At 49.9% G+C, this 22500-nt stretch overlaps 1 protein-coding gene across 1 annotated transcript in view; it reads right to left on the bottom strand.

Annotated features, from left to right (window-relative positions):
• Positions 1 to 549: 549 nt before the first annotated feature.
• Positions 550 to 22500, bottom strand: part of nhsl2 (NHS-like 2) — a 37266-nt gene continuing 15315 nt past the window's right edge. The window contains exons 3-10 of the mRNA XM_079757970.1: positions 18145 to 18278; positions 16483 to 16747; positions 12672 to 12851; positions 10947 to 12084; positions 9180 to 10398; positions 8216 to 8603; positions 7032 to 7167; positions 550 to 5820 (exon numbers count right to left, since the gene is read on the bottom strand). Of these exons, the coding sequence (XP_079614096.1) occupies positions 5463 to 5820; positions 7032 to 7167; positions 8216 to 8603; positions 9180 to 10398; positions 10947 to 12084; positions 12672 to 12851; positions 16483 to 16747; positions 18145 to 18278 (3818 nt within the window). The 3' untranslated portion in view covers positions 550 to 5462. The remainder of the gene's footprint in view (positions 5821 to 7031; positions 7168 to 8215; positions 8604 to 9179; positions 10399 to 10946; positions 12085 to 12671; positions 12852 to 16482; positions 16748 to 18144; positions 18279 to 22500) is intronic.

Genomic DNA, 22500 nt, shown 5'->3' on the forward strand with positions numbered 1-22500 from the left:
TATAGCTATATGTTAGTAAAAAAAAAAGCTGACCAGAATGAATCAATGCATCTGGAGAAAAAGTCCCTGGATGGATGAACTCGTGCATTGGGGCCTTTTATTACCGAGAAACTGTCTACCTAAGAGATTGTTTAATGGCATAAATAGCTGCGGGAGAAACCCGAATTAAACCTCATTTGAAAGCATCTGTTCAGCCTTGCCTTAACATAACCACTCCCCTTCCCGTTCCCAGTTTATAGTAGGCCTATTTAATGTTGTTTTAAAGCCTGCCTTTTTGCACAGTGGCCATGGGCCCCTTGAAAGGCACTTCAAATTAAATGTATCACACACAAACAATAGCGTGTGTTTTGTGTATTAAAACACAAACTCTATCTTCAACAAATGAAATGCGAATTTAATGGAAATTCTGGTGACACAATAATGTTAGACGTTGGATATTGTAGTCGACTAGGTGTTTAATCTGCATGTATAATAAATCGTTACAGCCACCTTGTTTGTTAGTTTGTTTGTTTGTCTTTGACCCTTAGCAACAGGTTGCTAGGTGTCTGTTTTGCAGAGAGAAGACATGAGTAGGTCATTAGTTAGTCATAATAATACATCAATATTATTAATGACGTATGTGTCCTATGTCTCTCTCGCTCTGCATGACGTCAGTCACTGCTCTCTAGGGAGTGAAAGAGTGAGAGACAGTCAGAGAGAGGGAGAAAGAGAGAGACGGTGAGTGAGAAAGAGAAGGATGGAGAAAGAAATAGAGAGAGAGAGAGTAGAGGGTGAAGTGGTAAGTTGATTCCACAATGAGAAGGAGAGATGAGAAGGAAAGAGAAGAGTATAATAGGAGAGAAAGAACGTCTCCAAAGCAGGTTAGAACGGAGGAGAGGAGAGGGGAGGATAGAGGAGGGGAGCAGACCTGACTAGAGGCACTGATGGCCGTAGAAAGGAAAGTGCCGAAAATAAGATTTAGGTTGAAGGTGGGAGGATGAACTTCCTTCTTTCCCCCTGTAATCCCTCCATTCACTGGAAGGTAACCCCCCTCTGTCTCCCTTTCGCCCTCTCCCTCCTCTCATCTCTCTCCTCTCACCCCCCCTTCATCTATTCTTGTGAGGGCTTAGGTCCTGTGAATTAAAAGTGATGCATAAAGAGGATTAATTTGTTTCTTAACCTCAGTGGGGGAGAAAATAACGGCCTTTAAAGATAATTCTCATTATAATCTCCAACTGAAATGGAGTGCACCCTTGACATATTATGTTCAGTATATTTTGTGAAAATCTCTTTCACTCAAATCTCTTCTTCCTGTCTTGATTTTAAATCCTGACAGAGAACTGATACCACACAGCTATCCACTTTAAGGTGTTGAATCTGGGGCTTCTTAGGGCCTGGTGTACACTCCCACTGAAAAAAATATTTAGCTTACAAGACCTTGTAAAACCTGAGGCAGCCGTTTGATCGGCTATGAGTCATTTTAAAAAACGCAACACAGATGAAGAAATGCTTGAGATGCACATTTGTCCAATTTGATTGGTTGGAGTGATGAAACCAAGCAGCCCATTCTTATACCATGTGTTGCACTTAAAATTGTTCATCAGAGTTGAGTGCATTCTTTGTAATTCTTGATTCTTCTATTATTCAGGATGATGACTTTATGTCATCATCCTGAATATAAGGAATGTTATTCAGCGCAGTTCCTTCGTTCCCCCACTTGGCGGAGTTCCGACGGTGGGGTGGGCTGCTTTGCTCGTGTGACTTGTGGCGTCAGGTTGGTTTTGGGGCAGAAAAACATGAGTTGTTCATAACATTCCGGAGAAGGAGATGATGAAGAAGAAGAAGAAGAAGAAGAAGAAGAAGAAGAAGAAGAAGAAGAAGAAGAAGAAGAAGAAGAAGAAGAAGAAGAAGAAGAAGAAGAAGAAGAAGAAGAAGAAGAAGAAGAAGAAGAAGAAGAAGAAGAAGAAGAGAAAGGTACTCTGAACACAGACAGAACAGAACACAATCACCATGGAAACGAGTTCCAGACCAGAACCAAGGAAAGGACCACAGCAGCATCCGCAACCAGAAAAAATCAAAGATGTTCTTGTTTTTTTTTATTCATGGAAACAATATATTGTTTTTTTCTGCAGAGAGGAAGGGACAGATAGGGAATATGGGTTCCAATAGAATGTACATATATATGTTTTTAATCTTTATAATTCTTCAAACACAGCAACCATTTTCTATAGCAGTCATTAACATTCATTCTGTGTGTCATGTTGTCTGCCAAGCACTGATGCATAGACTGAGAGAGAGAGAGACTGAATGGAGGGAGGAAGAGAGAGACCGAATGCAGAGAGAAGGCAAGGAAGAGAGAGAGATAGACTGAATGCAGAGATGGCAAGAGAGCGAGAGAGAGATAGACTGAATGCAGAGAGGATGAGAGAGACTGAATGCAGAGAGAGCAAGGGAGAGAGAGATATCGACTGAATGCAGAGCGAGAGCAAGACAGAGAAATAGACTCAATGCAGAGATCAACATAGAGAGGGCCTGAATACAAATAGAGAGACAGACTGAATACAAAAAGATAGATAGAGAGAGAGAGAGAGAGAGAGAGAGAGAGGGAGAGAGAGAGAGAGAGAGAGAGGGCCCACATGCAGAGGGAGACAGACTGAAAGATGGAGAGAATTAGGGAACAGATAAAAGCGAAAGGATAGAGAAATATAGGGGCGGCAAAGGGAAGAATGTGATGCAAGCCAAAAGGAGGTAGAGAAATAGAGGGAGAGAGCGTGCTACAGGCAAGTGAGAAGCGGATGCAGACAGGAAAAGGAAGGGTGGAGGAAAGGGGGAGGGAGAGAGCAGATCAAAGTGAAAGAGATAGAGGTGGAAAGGAGTGCAAGAGAAGATAGTAGAGGAGGAGACAAGGTTACTTAAAAGAGAGGAGAAAGAGAGGTTAGGAGCCTGAGGGAGGGAGGGGTTGAAAGAGGGAAGATAAAGAGTAGGCAAAGGGAGATAGAGAGAGAGAGAGAGAGAGAGAGAGGGAGACAGAAAAACAAGTAATGGAGAGAATAACAGCATGAAAGGGATAGCAAGAAAGTGAAAGGCGAAAGGATGACAGTGGAGATTTAAAAAAGAGTGAATGCAAGTAAACAATAAAAGCAGAGGGAACAAAAAGGGAAAAATAGAATAAAGGTAGAAAGAAATATAGAAGAGAGATTGAAAGAGCATAGACCGGGAGGGAGGGAAGAGATAGATAGAGATAGAAAATACTCTTGATAAAGGAGGCCAGTGTAATTTCCTTTTTTTCCTTATTCAAACCATCACCCAGAGATGCCAATTTCCTCCTGATTGGTTCCCGGGCGAAAGCATGTGGTCAAAAGTCCCGACCATAAGTTATTGGGAGGTTCCGGAACTCAGAGCTCAGCGAATGTTCCGGAACCCCTGCCTCAATCTGGGAAAACAAAGTTGTGCATGTGATGACTGTTTGTTACACACTGCCCCTGCAGATGGATGTCCTCTTTAGACAGACACACACACACACACACACGTGCACACACACACGTGCACACACATCTGCATGCGCGGCAGGTCCCCTCCGGTCGAGGCTGGCTCCGTCATGAGAGACCTGGTGACATTTTAAAACCCTGTTTAGAGGATCAAGGAATCTGTCTCACTGTCTCTCTGGACACACTACTAGAGACTCCACAGACCTAGTCCACACACACACACACACACACACACATGCACAAACACACACACACACACACACTTCTACACCCACACCCTCAAACACACTTTTGTGTTTCATGGTGCTCATGTTCATTCTGTGTGTGTGTGTGTGTGTGTGTGTGTGTGTGTGTGTGTCTGTGTGTGGCTGTGTGTTTGCATTTGTGTACGAGTATATTTGTGTGTATTTTGTTGTCCAGATCTTTTTTCTCCCCCTCCTTTCCTCCTTAAGTGATCATTGATCATTGAACATATATTTGATATAGGTCCATTGACATATATCATTTATATCTTTTTACATGATACATACAGTACAATTCGAGTATATGGCCGCCTAGAATATGTAAGAAAAATATATCAGCAAAATAAGAGCGGGAAAAATATACAAAAAGACTTCAAAAATATAATGATCAGCATCGTTCAAGTGCCAGTATTAAACAAGAAACGACCAACAATGAAAGCAAATCAAAATGGAAAAGTGCTTCAGTTGAATGTCGCTCGTCCGCTAGCTAGTCATCGCAGGCTAGCGTTAGGTTAGCCTTCAGTCTTTATTGTGCCATTGTTTGCGACGAATGCTAAGTCACTCACTCCTACGCGCACACACATGCACGTTCCCCTTCATCGTTGCTGACCTTATCGACAGCGGTCAAAAGGACGGGTGGAATGTCTCCAGATTTTATACACGGCGAGCTAAAGTCCCGGGCGCTCGCGTTTTGGTCCTCGACTTAATGACACCATCGTGATTGCTTCTTCGACGTAATTCCTCGTGACCTCTTCGGTTTTTGGATGACCGTCCTCCTTTGTGTTGCTCCCTTGATCAGGATGGCGGGACCGCTGCGTAGTTCCGGAGTAATTCCGGAATGTTGTGGGATTCTGAAAGTTCCTCAATGTTCCAGTCGCCAAAAGAAACATTGGGTTTGTCCGATCCGAATCGCAAGAGCCCCCGTGTACTTCGGAGTTCGACAGGCTCCAGCTATGGTGTAGCTGTTGGTTACCATAGAGACGATACCAACACAGATACATCCACGGGTATAGCGTGTGCTTCACGTTCCCTAGCGGCCTTGCGTATCCTGTAATAAGCTACCTCTGAATACAGTACCATTAGCATCTGGCGCTAGCCTACAGTCTCAAGTGTCCCGTTTCGTTATTCTACACAACTGAATTTCTTGAAATCTGCGTTTTTTTTCTCAACGCAGAATTCCAGGCGGACGTCAGATTCCAATCTATTGACCACTTTTTTTTTTTCATCGTTCCATCGTTTAGCTTTTGGCAAAAGCACTAGGCTATCCTCACAGGTATCCTGTATCGGAACCCTAATGTACACAACCCTGTTGATCCATCTAGGAATCCATCTCCACCTCCACCTTCTATCACTCTCTCCGCCCCCCCCCCCCGGGTTCTATGGATGAAGGGGATATTCACAGCTGTTTACAGGCAGAGGTGCAGAGCCTCCACTGGGATACCATCCACATCCATCAGAGATGACATCACTTCCTCTCGCTCCAGAGCGACGATATGGAGCTCTATCGCCGTAGCGTTAGCACGACCGCAGAGGTGGCAATATGTTCCAATATGATCGGGTGGTGCGTCGATTGGGCGATGGCTCCTCGGAGGGCTCCGATGGGTTGTTTGTTTTGTAGAAGTTGACCCGGGTCGGGAGGGTGCCAGGAGTTTCCAGATTTTCAGACGATTGGTTCTGCGAGCTTTCTGTCAAACGCGACAGAGCCGCCCCTGGTCAATTTAATTTCCCGATTAAACGCCTGTTGTCCGCCCGCTCACTGCCCGTTCCCCGGCGTCGCCTCCGGGGCGCCGTCGGCCGCGCCGTCGGTCGTCGGCGGCGACGAGGACGAGAACTCGGTGACGCGGCGTGCCAGCGGGTTGGTGCTCCTCAACAGCTCCATGGCGGAGACCCGGGCGCCGCCGCTGGACGTCTTACTTCCCTTCTTCTGCAGTAGCGCCATAAAGTTCTCGTTACGGGAGCTCGACCTCTGGCTCGAGCCCAAGGTCATGGAGCGGATGTCGACGCTAGCGATGGCCGTTGAGGCGGCGGCGTGCTTGACCGGCGAGACGAGGTTCTGGCGACTGCCGAATGAGTCGCCCGGTTCCTTCCGGCCCAGGACCTTCCTCTTGGACCTGGGGGAGGAAGAGGAGGAGGGAGGAGAGAAGAGGGAGAACGGGATGGGGGAGAGAAGACGAAGAGGAAAATCTTGTCATTCTTGTTTTTTAAATTTCCAGTCACGTTTTTCCTTCACATATTCTTGAGATATAATGTAAATCACTCACTGTTTTGCAAAGCACATGACAAATGTTATTATAGTTTGTTATGGCACGACTTTAAATGAAGAACTTCCCTTTCTTTTCATCTTTCCCTTCCTCTTTACCTTTTGTTCTATTTTCAGTGGTGTCACAGGTTGTTGCTTAGAGACTGGCTCGCGTGTGATTGTGTGTGTGTGTGTGTGTTTGTGTGTGATTGTGTGTTTGTGTGTGCATGCGTGCGTGTACGTAATTGTATGTGTGTGTTGGTGTGCGCTTGTGTGCATGTGAATGTGCGTGATGGAAAAGAATCTTCTATTCCATCTCACCAAAGCCTGACTGTAGTGTTGCCAGGGCAACCCGTGTTCAGATCCCCAGAGGTTTGTTTCCAAAATCCCTCTCTTCATAAAATACTAATAATCTCTTTATGAAGAAATCGTATCCATATAAAGATAAACAATTTCATCATAATGATGATATTTCTTTCATGAAGGAATTAACTTGTCTGATCCAGCGAAATACGCTCTCTATAATCCATTATATATATATATATATATACATAATATATTTTTGTATTATGTAATAATTAACTCATAACCTTTTAAATATGATAATTTTAATGACTGTTGATGATGGTGTGGATGGTACAGCGCGTGTGTGTGGTCGTTTGTAAGCAGGTAGATGTTTATGTATTTTTGGCAGATGGTTTCTCTATTTTTAGATTAAAGTGACTAAGTGATTGTTGCTTTGTCCCCAGTGTGTGATGAATACCTTAATGCTTACAGTGTTGCTTGGACAGAGCTTGACTGAGAAGTGATAGCCCTGTGTGAATGTGTGTGCGTATGTTAGTACTGTGTGTGTGTGGATGTACGTATGTTAGTACTGTGTGGAAGAAAGTGTTGCTTGGACTTATACATTTATGACTTATGTACACAGCATCATTGCGAGGTGTGATAGATGTGTGTGTGTGTGTGTGTGTGTGTGTGTGTGTGTGTGTGTGTGTGTGTGTGTGTGTGTGTGTGTGTGTGTATGTGTGCGTGTGTGCGTGTGTGCCTGCGTGCGTGTGTGTGTGCGTGATAGTGTGTTCCTACCTGTGTATGATGGTGAAGAGATCTTCGGTCGTGTGAGTGGTGGGCATGTGAGGGACAATGCCGTCATCCGCTTCCTCGGTGATGTGGAGCTCTGTCCTCTCATTGGCTGGAGAGGTGGTGTGCTCCTCAATCTCATCTGGACCAATCAGAGCACAGTTTTCTTAAAAAAAACATGCATTGTAATTACATGTTACTGTTTCAAGTGATTTCAGATTTATTTGAGTATTTATTTAGTTTTAGTAATCTAGATTTATTTTAGTTAGTAGTTTATTCATTATTTATATTTCATTTTTGGTTATATCTTTGGTTCACAGACCTACAGGGTGAGCCACCAACCCAGACATTGCACTTTTCTGGGATAGGATGACATCTATCAATGATCTCAGAAGCTCTTCAATACAAATCTAAGAAATGTATTCGTATTTTGTTTCGGTCCTTCCTCCATAACTCCATGCTTCTAATGACTACGAAACTTTCTATACGATTTGTGAATCTTTCTTATGAAACCCAAATATAGTATGGTGGTATTCCCAGCTGACTTGAACAGACAACAAAGTCAAATAATACAACACTTCCACAGAGTGTGTCCCCTTCATCATAAATACGAGATCCTTTCAGAAACATCCCACTTTAAAGTTTGTTTCTCACCAAACTGAACTCGAGCAGAGAGTTAATGATGTATCAAAGACCAGCGCGTTCACAAGGTTATGCTCAAAGAACAATCCTTCAATGAATCAAAGACCAAATGCGTTGCAATGAACCTGTGTGTGTTGAAGACCACACACAGAGTCTTGGGGAGTAAGAAACCCTAAATTGTTTGATTGGCTTCAAAGTAGCCCTCATCATCTGTATTATGACCCTTCTGCTCTGCAAATTACATTCAAGAATAATTTGCCGGTCAGCATTTACATTTGATTTGATGTAGGGAAAGGATGTAGCACATTTTTGAACTTGTAAAATGTGCACATCACAGAGACAGCGCAGATCATTTTTTTTAATGTAGCAAGGCACAAATTGAAGTAAGTGCTGTAATGTAAAGCAACGATGTCAATGATTTTTCACAGAAACTGAGTTGACAGTCGCAGGCAGCGGTTTCTTCCCCCCCTGTGGATGGAGTAGTACTAGTGTATTAGTCTAGCATTACAAAGCTTATATCATGAAACAAACCCCCCCTCCGCTCCTACCTGGTCCGATCTCGGCCCCCGCCGTCTTCCCCTCCAGCTCCGGGAGCGAGAACTCATGAAGCCACGACTCCTTGGAGCTCTCCTCCCCCTCCTCCACATCCTCTTCCTCCTCCTCCTCCTCCTCCGCCTCCTCCTCCACGTGGTTCTGCTCCATCTCCGGAACGCCGGGAATATCGGGAAGGCCGCCGCCAAGGCCGCCGCCGCCGAAGGGGCTCGGGCTGACGGGGGCGTCCTCCGGTAGCGCGGCGCCGACGGGCGAGGCCAGACCCAGGGGGCTGCCGTCCTGGGCGGGGGCCGGCGGGCGGCCGTCCACGGAGCCGTTGGAGGTGGGCGGGACGGTCGCCTGGAGCAGCAGGACGCTGGGCTTCTTAGGGACAGGGGGCGGCACCTGGGAGGGGGGAGGGAGGGAGAGGGAGAGGGGGAGGGAGAGGGGGGAGGGAGAGGGGGGAGAGAGGGGGGGAGGGAGGAACAGAGAAAGAGGGGGGGAGGGAGGGAGAGAGAGAGGGAGGGGGGGGAGAGGGAGGGAGGAAGGGAGGGAGAGGGGGGAGGGAGAAAGAGAGAGAGAGAGAGAGGGAGGGAGGGGGAGAGAGAGAGGGAGGGAGGGGGAGAGAGAGATTTGTGTTTGTAACCCCAGAACGAATTATGAAACCAAAATAATTACATTTCTCGTGGATGATCCTCCTACGTCGATATAAGATGTACTTTATAAATCCCAGATGGGAAATTAACCAGACTATCACAGCTGGAAGCTCAGGGCAGTGAGAGCAATTTAAAAACCTACAAAAAAAGCGATGGAAACTACCTCGATATACACACCACTCCAAACACCCTGCCTTAATATCCAGCTTTCCTTTTTGTCGCATATCTCACAGGAAATCTGCACAAAACTCAGACAAACAACACAACCAAAGGGGTGCGTCCTGAGCCCCAGGACACCCCCAGACGCCCCCCCGCCCACGCCCACCTTGGGCTTCTTCTTCTCCGAGAGCTCGGCCAGGCAGCACACGGTGATGCGTGACGGCAGCGTGTTGCTCTTGTCCCGCAGCTCCGGCGGCTCGCTGCCGCTGCAGGGGGACGGCAGCGAGCCGCCGTCCTCCGGCCCCGCGCGGAGCTCTGGGTCCGCGTCCGACTCGGGCTCCGGGCCCGGGTCCTCGATCAGGGGCTGGGGGTCGGGCAGCGGGGGCAGGTCGAAGAGGGACTGCGACAGCGGGAGGTACGGGAGGTCGTAGGGCGCGTTGTGGTGCTGCTGTTGCTGTTGCTGGGGGGTCTCCAGCAGCCCCGGGGGGTTGGGGGTCTGCGGCGACAGCTTCTTGGGCTTGGGCTTCCTCATGACCTTGTAGATGTTCCCCAAGGGCACGGGCCGCTCCACGGGGGAGCCCGGGGGGGAGTCGGGCGGGGCGAGCGGCGAGGTGGAGGCGGAGCCGGGCGAGGGCGCCTTGAACAGGAGGTTCACCGGCCGCTTGGGCAGCGGGGGCTTCAGCGCCACGGGGGGCTTGGGCTTGGGCGCGGTGGGCGGCGGCGGGGGGCCGGCGTCGCCGTCGGGGTCCCGGCCGTGGCCCTCCTCCTCGATGGTGTCCGAGGCGCCGTCGGGGCAGTCGTCCAGGTCGCCGCGGGAGACGGAGCGCAGGCGGACCGTCTTGAGCTCGCTCTGCGTGACCACGGGCGCCGCCGCCGCCGCCGCCGCCGCCGCCGCCGCCGCCGCGCCGGGGCCGACCTTGCCGGGCTTGGCGGCGGCGGACGTGTCCGAGTGGCGGCGGCTGGCCCTCGCCTTGGGCCGCAGCGACGACAGGTCCAGGTGGGCGCCGGCGGGCATCTCGAAGGACAGCCGGGACCGCGCCAGGGGGTCCTTGGGCGACGGCAGCGACGACTTCCTCTCGGGGATCTTGGGGCGCATCTTGCAGCCGAGCGTGCCCGCGGGGCCCCCCGGCGTCCCGTGGTAGGACGGGACGGTGGGCGTGGGCGCCTCCGATTGGCTGGAGTAGCCGCTGGACGGGGACATGAGGCCCGGGGGCTTGAAGGGGGAGGAGGCCTTGGCGTCCGCCTCCAGGGAGAACTGGGAGAACTGGGAGGGGGAGGCGTCCCGGGAGACGCCGGGGGAGTCGAGGAGGGACTCTGAGCTACCCCGCGCCTTCATGCACTCGATGACCGTGGTGCCGGTGGCTGTGCTGGAGCCAGACAGAGACCTGGGGGAGGGAGGGGGGGAGGACACAGTCAAGCACCACTGGCACGGTAGTCATTCTACGGAACCCGTAAAGGGGCTTTCTCGCGAGCACGAGAAAGTATCTGCTGAGCACGAGAAAGTATCGTACGCATATCACTGGCAGTGTCACTGGCACACACACACACACACACACACACACACACACACACACTGCCACTGATATGCGTTCGATACTTTCTCGTGCTCACGAGATACTTTCTTGTGCGCATGACATATTTTCTCGTGCGCACCAGATACTTTCTCGTGAGCACGAGAAACGTTAGCAATTTTTTTTTTTACCCCATGTCCCTTTACGGGTTCTGTATCGTTCTATATGTGTGTGCATAAACACACAAACCTTCGCTTTGTATTTGTTTGTTCATGGGAAAAATATAAAAGAAATTGTAGCTTATATTTTATATTTATCAAAATTCTATTTTGTTTAATCCCTACACCTTTGCCCTAACCATACCCTTACTTTAACATTTTATATTAGAATATTAATACGCAGACTGCTATTCCTCCGCTCACCTGTAGGGGTCGTTCTTCCAGTCCCCCAGCTGCCAGTGCCCGGGGAAGTTCAGCTCCGGCTCCCCCTGCTTGTCGGGCCCCTGGATCTCCAGGCTGGGGGGCCCGTCGCCCCCCAGCCGGTGGTCCGGCTCCCCGTCCCCGGGGCAGGGCTTGGAGGAGCGCGGGGCGCCGGGCAGCAGCAGGAAGTCCTGCTGGAAGTCCGGGTAGTGCTCCCGGGGGATGTGCAGGCTCTTGGGCCGCCCGTCGCGGTACAGCTTGCCCAGGCTCTGGCGGTGCTGGTGCAAGGGGCCCTCGGCCTCGCCCAGGTTCTTCATGAGGGACACGCTGCGCACCGGCGGCGGCGGCTTGCGCTTGGACTTCTTGAGCGAGATGGAGCGCGAGCGGAGCCTGAGGCGGCCCTCGCCGCCGCTGCAGTCGGACGCCGCAACCGACGCGCTGTCGGCCGTGCTGCCGCTGTCCTCGGAGCTGGCGCTGGGGTAGAGCAGCGCGTAGCTCTCCCCGAGGCCCTGGTAGTGGTGCTGCTGGTGGTGCTGGTGGTGGTGGTGCTGGTGGTGGTGGTGGTGGAAGTGGTGGTCGGCCGCCATCCGCGTGCCGCCGTTGCTCGCCGGCGCCTGGCCCCCGGCGCTGGGGTCGGGCGGGCCGTAGGGGGCGGCGCCGGCGTCGTCGGGCGTGGAGAGGGAACGCTCGCGGAACTTGAAGGCGTTGGCCGCCGCGACGGAACGCGCCGACCTCTCGCGGCCGCGGCCCCCGTCGGCCGCGGGGCCCGCCTCCCCCGTCGGGCTGGCCGCCGCGCCCTCCGTCTCGCTCCGCCTCCCCATCGTCACGCCCGTTGTCATGGCGACGCCGCCCGGCGCGTGGGGGTGCCCCTTCCAGGCGCCCGAGGGGTCCGGCGCGAAGGAGCTGCAGTGGGAGCCGGGGCCCTTGGCGTGGCCGTGGCCCCCCGCGCTGTGCTGCTTGGGAGGGACGGCGGGGCCCTTGGTGACGCTGTAGCTGTACGCCTCGTTCCAGGCCGAGGGGGAGAAGGTGGAGCCCTTGGGGCCGTTCCAGGAGGGGGAGGGCTTGGTGGAGCAGAGGAGGCCCGAGTGGTCCATGGCGCCCGGCACCTGGAGTGGGCAGGGGGCCGCGTCCAGACTGGGGTCTGGGGGGGGGGAGACGGAGAGGGAGGGGACGATGGGGGAGATGGAGAAGAGGAAGAAGAGGAAGATGAAAGAATATTTTATGCTTAATTTAGGTTTTTAGTGCATTGATTCAGTTAGCTTTGACCTTATTTACTGTTAGTAATACAGATAAATATTGTTCATCCGACAAAATTGTCATTGAAATTCTAGTAAATATACTTGCTAATAATATCACATTTCAGCAGTTTTTATCTCTTTTGAAATTGTTACACCGGACAAATACTATGTTACTAAGATTGGGCTTCCTGGCTACATATAGGGCAACGCTGGCTGCCTTACAAACACACTCAGGTTTAAAGTAGGTTATTGCGAATATAGCTCAACTTCCACAGGATGACAGATCTGTACTAATGTTTACAACTCGAAAGCAGGGGAACAATGCACACACATACACACACACAACCATACTAGTACACACAAAAGTAGGTTATTGAAGCAGGTTTACAACTCATTAGGTAACAACCCACATTCTCAAAGACACTCTCTCTCTCTCTCTCTCTCTCTCTCTCTCTCTCTCTCTCCCTCTCTTGCTCCCTCTCACACACACCTGCAGCTAGGCTGGTGTCGAGGTCCGAGTGGGTCTTCCGGAGGGGGAGGGTCTGGTGGGGCGTGTCCGAGACAGGCTCCAGGGAGCGGGGCTCCAGGGAGTAGGGCTGGAGGCCGGCGTGGGCCCTTGGGGACGGGGAGCACTGAAGCAGGTCCACCCCCAGGAACCTCCCTCCCTCACCTGGTAACAGAGAACACACACACAGGGTCAGCCCCCGTCACGGTCTAGGGGCCAGCATGAGCCTAAAGGCCCTTTCTGTCCAAAGTGACTAACAGGTATTCTTTGGACATGGGGAGGGGGGTTTGATCCCAGAACCTTTAGGCCCCGACTGAACGATTCATGGATCAAAAATATAAATCCTGCAGTCTCCCTGAAGGCATCCTTGAGCGAGATGTTAAGCCTGTTAAGCGTCAACTAAATGGCTTGATCGTACAAATGGTAACCTCCGGAGAAAACCCTCTGAAAACGGGACACTGTGCATGAGAGCATGTGCGTGGTTGAGTGTTTCACGGTAAACAAGAAAACACCGTGAGAGGATGCAATATTTTGAGCCGATAGTCTGTGAATTTTGTGTTTTCTGCCCTCGAGTGTGTTTGTGACTGTGTGTGTGTGCGTGTGTTTGTGTGTGTGTGTGAAACACACATTGCTTACGAGGACGGACGCGCAGTCATGTTTGGCCGCCGTCCATATTGGCTGGAGCCAGCTGGCTCGACCAGATGTTGTGAGAGAGAGAAAGAGAGAGCGAGAGCCAGAGAGAGAGAGAGCGAGCATGTGACGTGTCCGTGTGCGAACAGTAATTTCGTTTGCGCCGCTTTATGAGGCCCTCTCCTCCGTCGACCAACGGAGGTGGCTGCGTCTGTTCCCATTATGCTGACGCACGCGTGGCCCCTGTTGAGCAAGGTTAGGAGCGATGGTATCCGTGACAACCGCCCCCTCGTGCCAAACGACCACGTGGAAAGGGGGGGCAGGTCCGCGGCGGATCGATTGAACGCCACGGCCTTGGCTGAACATCTGCTACACGTGTTCACCGTGACGTGAAAATAACGTAGCGATGGTCTGGAATACGGCCCGAGGTACGAGACTTGAGCAGGCCTCCCTCCATACTGGTTTCCCCCTCACCCATCTGTGTGTTTATCAAGCCGGCGTCTGTCAGACTCCTTCACTTAATGGACTCGTCAAGAGTGTGTGTGACCGACCACGGTGTTTGCAGAGGACTTGTATTCCTGGCGTAATGACCGAGGACCGGCACAGGCACCGCGTGCGTCACCCTGATCGGCTCCTGTACACGGAGGGTATGGGTCTGAGTACGCAAGCTTTGAGGGCGCTCCTTTTCAATGTGATGTGTTTATGGTGGTTGGGCCGTCTGCCGGTTGGTGTGACCGCCGGATGATAAGCGTCGAGTTAAAAGGACAAAGTGTTCCTGAGGTCTCGGTGTTGGTCCATTTGTCACGCAGTCTGCTGTTTGCATGTCTGTCTGGCCTTCTGTCTGTCTGTCTGTCTGTCTTTCCATCTGTCTGCCTATCTGCCACTCGGTCTGCCTGCCCTTCTATCTGTCTGCCTACCTGTCTGCCTGTCCGCCAATCAATCTGTATGTCTGAAACCCAGTCTGTCTGCCGCACATTCTGTCTGTCTGTCTGTCGGCGGGTCCTTTTGAGATTGTAAAAGCCCGCTGTTGATAGCACAGTCAGATGTTTGTTTGAGTATGTGTGTGTGTGTGTGTGTGTGTGTGTGTGTGTGTGTGTGTGTGTGTGTGTGTGTGTGTGTGTGTGTGTGTGTGTGTGTGGATGTGTGTGTGTGGATGTGTGTGTGATGTGTCCTTTACAGCCATGAATAATAGATGCTGTCTCCACTGTCACCATTATCCACCAGAGAGACCACTGTGTGTGTATGCATGTGCACGTCTTGTGTGTGCATGCACTGTTATGCATTTCTATGCATTTCAAACACAGAGCAACCACAGTATATATTTGCAAAGGATTTAATTGTAGCTCTGGGGTTGACTGGTCGTGTCTGGCGACAAAAAGGATTAGACCCAGTGCTGCTAAACCCTGTCAGGCAGAAGGTTTAGGACCGACTGAAGCAAACACAGTGAGAGATACAGACCCGATTACACGCTTTACCATCTACATTACATTACATTATTTTATCTCTCTGTGTGTCGCATATTTCCATGTATCTGCATGTGGCTTACAACCAGCCTCAGCATGCAGGAGTGCTGCACTATGTTGACATTTCAGATACATTCTGATCTGCAATTTCCAAAGCAAACTATTCACCCGACCGTATTACCGATCTGACCTTCTGTCATTAGTGTCTCCTTATGTCAGTATTTATCAGGTTGACGGTCAGCCATTTAGTCAGTCAGTTACTAAATCAGTCAGACAGTAGTCTGTTTGTCTGCTTTCTGTCTCTCTGTTTATCTACTGCCAAAGAGAGGAGAGGAGGCGGGGGGAGGGAGAGAGAGGGAGAGAGGGAGGGAGGGAGGAGGGAGTAAGACAGAAAAATGGAGAAGCAGGGAGAGAGAGAGACTGGAAGAGTGAAGAGGGATGGAGAAAGAGGGAAAGAGAGGGAGGAGAAGGGAGGGCAATGGGGAGGAATAGGGGAAGGGGAAGGCAGGATGTTATTCCATGCTCTCTATATCTCTCTCTTTCCCCACAAATCTAACCATCCTTTACCCCTTAACCACGTCGTCCAAACCTCTCTCAAAAATACAGTTCTCCTTCCATCTTCTCCATCTTTACTGCTTTTTCCCTTGATTCCTCCATCCCTCTATCTCTCTCTTCACTTCAATACATCTCTCTATCTACCGCTTGCTCTCTCTCCCTTCGCTTTCTCTCTCTCTCTCTCTCTCTCTGCGGTTGTTTTTAGTAAGAGGCGATGTGAGGAGAGGAGAGAGGGAGAGGAAAAGGAGAGAGAGAGTAGAGGAGAGCAAGTAGGGGTTGCCCTGGCAACAGCCAGCTGGCTGCTAGCTACCTGTTCTGTTGGTTTAACAAGAGATGGGCGAGAGAGGTACAGAGAGAAAGATAGAGGTATGGGGAGAGAGGTATGGCGAGGTATAGAGAGAGAGACGGACAGAGAGAGGTAAAGAGAGAGGCAGGGAGGGAGGTAGAGATAGATGGAAGGAAAGAGTGATTGAGAGAGGGGGAGGCAGTGAGAGTTATGGGGAGGTAAAGAGAGGGAGGGAGGAAGAGAGAGACAGTGGAAGAAAGAGAGGAAAGAAAGGAGAGAATGATGATGTCGTTGACTAGATAGGGTTTGTTGGTGCTAAGAAAAGCAATTCTGTAATTTCGCAGTTGCACAAACAGACATCACTATGTATGCATGGGTTTGGTGGGTGTGCGTTTGTAACTCCCACATGTGAATTGTAAACATGTACACAGCATCAGAAGCTTCAAGCTCAAACACCAGTGGAAACAGCCTCTTAACCACCAGCCATTATTCCACCTATTTATTAGGCTCTCCTGCCTACCTGCCCAGGGGTATAGCCTATCCAGGTGTATCACCTCTCTCTCTAGGTGTATCACTTCTCTCTCCAGGTACATCACCTCTCTCTCCAGGTGTATCACCTTTCCAGGTGTATCCCTACTCCAGGGGTATCACCACTCCAGGTGCATCATCTTTCCAGGTGTATCACCTCTCCAGGTGTATCACTTGTCCAAGTGTATCCCCTCTCCGGGGGTAACAGCCCTCCAGGTGTATCCCCTCTCCGGGTATCCCCAACCTCTCCAGGTGTATTACCTGTCCAGGTGTATCCCCCCTCCGGGGGTATCCCCCACCTTGACGACCCCCCAGGTGTGTCCCCTGTCCTCACCTGTGACGTCCAGAGGTATGTGGTGACCGGGCGTGGCGCGTCTCCCAGAGAACCAGCGTGGTTTGTCGGCGACAGGCGGGGCCGCGACGGCGGCCGCGTTGGCGTGGGCGTGGCTGCTGTTGCTATGGGAACTCCAGCCCAGCCGGGGGCGGTCGGAGCCGCACGGCGACGGCGACGGCGACTGGGAGGGAGACGGGTCGGACACGCCCCTCAGGCCGAACACGGAGGAGGCGGTCTCATCGTCGTAGAGCTGTTTGGACGCCGGCTGGGGGAGGGGGGAATCGGGGTCATGGTGGCGGTTTTAGAAAAACGTTGAGTCCAACCTATCTTAAAATGTTTTGGTTTGGTCAGCTATTGAACAAGTTGGTTGCCTACTCCTCTACTAATCTACTCCTCTGATCTTTGCCTTGCTCGCTTTGTTCGTTCAAAGTTGTCCCCTCACTATAAATTAAACCAACCCAGAGGCATAAATCGCAAAGGCAGAACTAGATCCAAGGTTGAGGTTTCAGGAACACAAACTACACAACTAACCAAGCGGCCACTCACTAAGCCGTCGCTATTATCCAAAGCCACCTGACGTGACGGTGAATTGAGATCCATGTCGCTCTTGAGCGCAGTTCTTTGAAGTCACCACCAGGTGGTTATTGGTTCTCATGGCTCCTAGGGGATCAAAGTAAATCCTTTCATAAAATCCGGTAGACTCCGATGAATACCACTCGGGATTAATCCTGGATGGAATGTCGGAGCCTTAAACTCAGGGGACTGGGGACTGTCTAATGGGGAAGGGTTTGACTCCCAGACCAAAGGCCCTTGGTTAAACCCCAGAATGCCCACATGATCATCTAACCAGTAGGCATCCTAGAGCAACAGGCCACCTTAACCTGAACCTTAACCTGCTCCTTTATGGCCTGTCACTGTACTGTCTAACCCCTACCTGCTCCTTAATGACCTGTCTCTGTACTGACTAACCCCTACCTGCTCCTTAATGACCTGTCTCTGTACTGTCTAACCCCTACCTGCTCATTAATGACCTGTCTCTGTACTGTCTAACCCCTACCTGCTCATTAATGACCTGTCTCTGAACTGTCTAACCCATACCTGCTCATTAATGACCTGTCTCTGTACTGTCTAACCCCTACCTGCTGATTAATGACCTGTCTCTGTACTGTATAGCCCCTACCTGCTCATTAATGACCTGTCCCTGAACTGTCTAACCCATACCTGCTCATTAATGACCTGTCTCTGTACTGTCTAACCCATACCTGCTCATTAATGACCTGTCTCTGAACTTTCTAACCCATACCTGCTCCTTAATGACCTTTCTCTGCACTGTCTAACCCCAACCTGCTTCTTCATGACATGGATTTGAATTCACTGTCTAACCTCTACCCGCCTAATTTCTATATGATAAGCGTCATCTACATGACAAAATTTGACTTAATAGCAATAAACAAAAATAAAGTTTAGAAGGAAGGTAACGAGGCTGTTTCCATGGCAACAGTTAATGGACTGATTGGAGAGTAGGTAAAAATAAAACAAATAACTGGGATGAAGGGAAATAATGAATGCGGAATTTGCAGATAGACCGGAAAACAGACACAAATAGATAGGTAGAAGTGTGTGTGTGCGTGTGTGTGCGTGTGTGTGTTTGTGCGTGCGTACCAGGAAGATGAAGTCGGGCCGGCGGTCGTCGAGGGTAACAGGGGAGGGGCAGAGCGGAGGGGGCGTGTCCAGGGAGGACGGGTGTCGGAACGTCTGACCTGTTAGCCTGCAGTCATATAGCTGCTCCTCAAAGTCTACACGCACACACACACACACACACACAAACACGCACACCCGCACAATGGTACACAAACACAGACACACGCACACACACAAAAAGAAAAATAGGCAGAGTCAAAGCGCCGTTGTCATACACATTCCACACGGCACAGCGCAGCACATGCATGCATGTTAATACAAACGCATGTTTAAAAACTCAACACAAGTGTGCGCGTGCACGTCCTAGCACACACACACACACACACACACACACACACACACACGCGCACACACACACACACACACACACACACACACACACACACACACACAACCCAGAACACACACACACCAACCTAAGAGCCTTACTATGCAAGAGGGCTAACTGCCGCAGTTCTTTCTCTCTGCTGTGGAACCACACAGGCTGCTGCTGCAGACCCAAAACCCTACAGCCCTCTCCCCTTCTCTCCCCCTCTCTCTCTCTTTTACTCACCCTCTTGCTCCTCCCACCTCCATCTACCACTCTACCTGTATGTCTCTCACTCTTCCTCTCTTGTTTGATTACTCTCACCCTCTTGTTCTTCCTTACTATCTCTCTCCCCCCCCCCCCCCCTCTCTCTCTTTGCAGCCGGCACAGGAGACGCCCCTCAGGCCATTGTAAACAGATTCCTAACCTCCCGCCCCTTTCACACACACACGCACACACACACACACACACACACACACACACACACACACACACACACGGCCCCCGTTTCCCCTTAGCCATTCCTTCACCCCAAAACACACTCCTCCCCCGCCAAGCCTTCTGTTCTCATTCACCCCAAAACCCACCTCTCTCCCTCTCCCTCTCTCTCTCTCTCCCTCCCCCCCACACACACCTCACACACACATTCCATCATGCCACAGACAGTTTTAAGTGGAACAGTAGTGATAGCGGGGGTCTAAGTTGAGCATTGGTGTGTGTCTGTGTGTGTGTGTGTGTGTGTGTGTGTGTGTGTGTGTGTGTGTGTGTGTCTGTGTGTCTGTGTGTCGTTATGGGGGTTCCCGAACTTGCTAGTTGGGACAATATGGATTCTCTATTGGCTAGGGGCTGGTTGCCTAGCAACACACGTGGCCTGGTGACCACAGACATCCATCTCAGGTTTAAAGCATTTCCATACAAACCCCAAGTCTGCACCAAAGGGGTTTAGCCATGGTTTAAAAGTTTGCCTTTCTGTTAGTTTTTGTCTTCAGAGTGTGAGGGAATGATTGTAGTCGACACCACGTAGTCGTGTGGCGCAAGGAAAAGGAAAGTTGTCAATGTGAGTGTTTGCTTTGCTTTGGATCAGATTTGGTTTAATCAATATAGGGTCAATGAATGGACTTCATTAGTAAACAGGATCCGCATTACAAAATAAGACTGAGTAAAAACAAAAATGTTATGAACACATCACTAAAACAAAATACAAATAAAAAAGACAATCCAGTGGAGCAAATACGCTGAGATTCAGATGGTTGTAAGGGTTCATCTGGAAAGTGCCTTCACATGGTGGGGGGGGCAGGAGACAAAGGTGAAGAAGGTGGAGGAGATGAAGGAACGTCAGACAGGGTCAGGGGTTGATTCTCAGCAGAGACATGGCCAGACCGGGAGTCCTCCGGTGTTTGGTTTGAGTAATGAATAGGCAACAGGAGAAAGGTTAATCCATAAGAATGTTATTTTTGTGTTGGAGACAGACATCAAGCCCTTGTTATTTTGTTTGTTGTGGTGTCTACCTCCCTGGACTACGTATCCAACGATTTCCTTTAGCTGTACAACTCAAACTGCGCACAATGAGTCTCGAATTCAAGCGCAAATAATGCTGCCAACAGCCATTAGCAAACAAACCATAGACTCTAGTGAATATGGACGGCACACTGAGATATCCTGTGTATGGAGACACAATCAATGACAGGAAGTGTTGGGATAAATCAAGAACTGAATGAGCAGTTAGATTCTGTATCCTACCATCACGAAGACGATCATTTAGAGAAGAAGAGGAGGTGATTAGGCAGTCTCTCTCTCTCTCTCTCTCTCTCTCTCTCTTTCCTCTCTCTGTATATATTGCTCTATCTCATCTCTCTCCCTCTCACACTCTCTCTTTCTCTCGTGTCACCGTCAATCTTGCTCTCTATTTCTCTATTTCTCGGCTGTGGGTTTGACTGTGCTGGAAGCTGAACTACCGATCATTACACAGCCAATAGGGGGGGAGTGAATGTGTTTGTACTGATGCAGATTCTTAAACCATTCAGTTTGTACATCTTCTCTTTTGTTCATCACAAATAGCACTAATGAATCATTTCCAAACCTCTCAAAAGAAAGTAATATTTATTCATTATGAATATGAATGTTTTTCCACATTGATGCAGACTTCTTTAAACTGCAGGGCCAAAATATTTAAGAGCTTTTCTACACATTGCAAAGACAGTGGTGCCCAAATAATATCTTGGGTTACTGGGGCAACCAGATGGGCTAGATGGTTTATAGGGGATTAAAAACATTGTAAACAAAGAGGCTACGGCCAAACCTCAAAGGCTGCCAGAATCCTGTATATATTCAAGGGTTTCCTCGTAAGTCAAGGCTGTACCAATGTTTCAAGCTCCAAACTGTCAAATACAAAGCCTGCATGTCAATGACCTTCCGCAGAGGAACATGAAATACAGATTCTTTGTCAGACAAATAAACGACATCAAATAGGTTAAGGTCAGAGTATACATCAGTGCACAACAATCAAAGAGATAAGATTTAAGATTGAAGTGATTTACCACAAAACAGTGGCTCACTATTTTAAAAGAATCATAATCAACAGCCGTTTGACAATTAAACCGTTTCGGCCCAAACTAATCGTAAGATAATTGGTAAATAAAGACTGGAGCTGGGTGTGCCTATCAACTGAAAAACAACAACAAAATCCACCGGAGAAACTTACTTGACGTCCTCCACGTGCTCAACCGAGACAAGCTAGCGATGAGGCGAAAACACTCTTTCTTGAATGAGCACAGAACGATTTAAAAAGCACAGTGGTCGTGAAAAAATCCAAGCCAGGAGAGACAGCAGGAGAGGAAGTGGCGCGGAAAGAGCAGAAGAGGAGGTACAGAGGAGGAGGGGGGAACACAAGTTGACAAAATGTGTCACTTTCAGGAGAGAACGGTTTGAAGAGCAAATGGTTGTAATGTCCAGGTCAACAGAGCAGCAGATCAGAGGAAACATAGAGAGGGAGAGAGAGAGAGAGAGAGAGAGAGAGAGGGAGAGCGAGAGAGAGAGAGAGAAAGAGAGGGAGAGAGAGCGAGTCTGTGGGCTCCGGCCTAGAGCCAGGGCTGTACTGGGAAGGAGAGGAGCTGGTGAGCTCGGATCAGAGTCTGGGGTCAGTGAGCGGATGGAGGAAAAGGAGGGGATGGGGGGGGGGGGGGAAGGGGTGTAAAGGTACGAGACACTCCCCCTCCCACACACACACACACACACACACACACACACACACACACACAGCACAGTGTTTGTGAAGCGTGAGTGGTCGCCTGGCGTGTCTGGACGAAGGGTTAAGAAAGGGGACGGGGTCACTTGTTCTTAATTAGTGTTTGAGAGTGTGCGTGTGTGTTCGTGTGTGTGTCCATGCATGGCTTTTGTGTTCCCTCCATGTTATTTGTTTATGCATGTGTATTGTGTGTCCATGCACACGTTGATGTGGCTGTGCACGCATTCCTCTGCGTGTTTGAGCGTGTGCATGAGTGTGTGTGTGTTTGTGTGTGTCAGTGTGTTTCTGTGTGTGTGTGTGTGTGTTTCTGCGTGTGTGTGTGTGTTTGTGGGATTGTATGTGTGTGTTTGTGTGTGTGTGTGTGTGTGTGTGTGTGTGTGTTTCTGTGTGTGTGTGTGTGTGTGTGTGTGTGTGTGTGTGCTGTACAGTCGGTGCTAAGGGGGGACAATGTGTACCCCAGCCCCACTATGTTGTATATTTGGGTCAGCTATTGAGAGGGGAGACAGAGGATCTACTGACCAACAATACTCTCTCTGACATGCCGTGTGTGTGTGTGTGTGTGGAGGCCAGCTACAGAAATTCCATTGACATTTGCTTCAGAAAACATAGTTCAATCTAGTCCACGATTGTAAGTCAAACGGGAAAAAGGTTATTGATTCAAAATACAGTACTCCTAAATACTACATCTAAGGAATCTTACTAGTTTCCAATAAAACTGATTAGAAATACTGATTGTAAATAGTACTGATTGTAAATTCTAGAGATT

The sequence above is a fragment of the Pollachius pollachius genome (assembly GCF_949987615.1).
Source record: "Pollachius pollachius genome assembly, chromosome: 20".
Lineage (NCBI taxonomy): Eukaryota > Metazoa > Chordata > Actinopteri > Gadiformes > Gadidae > Pollachius > Pollachius pollachius.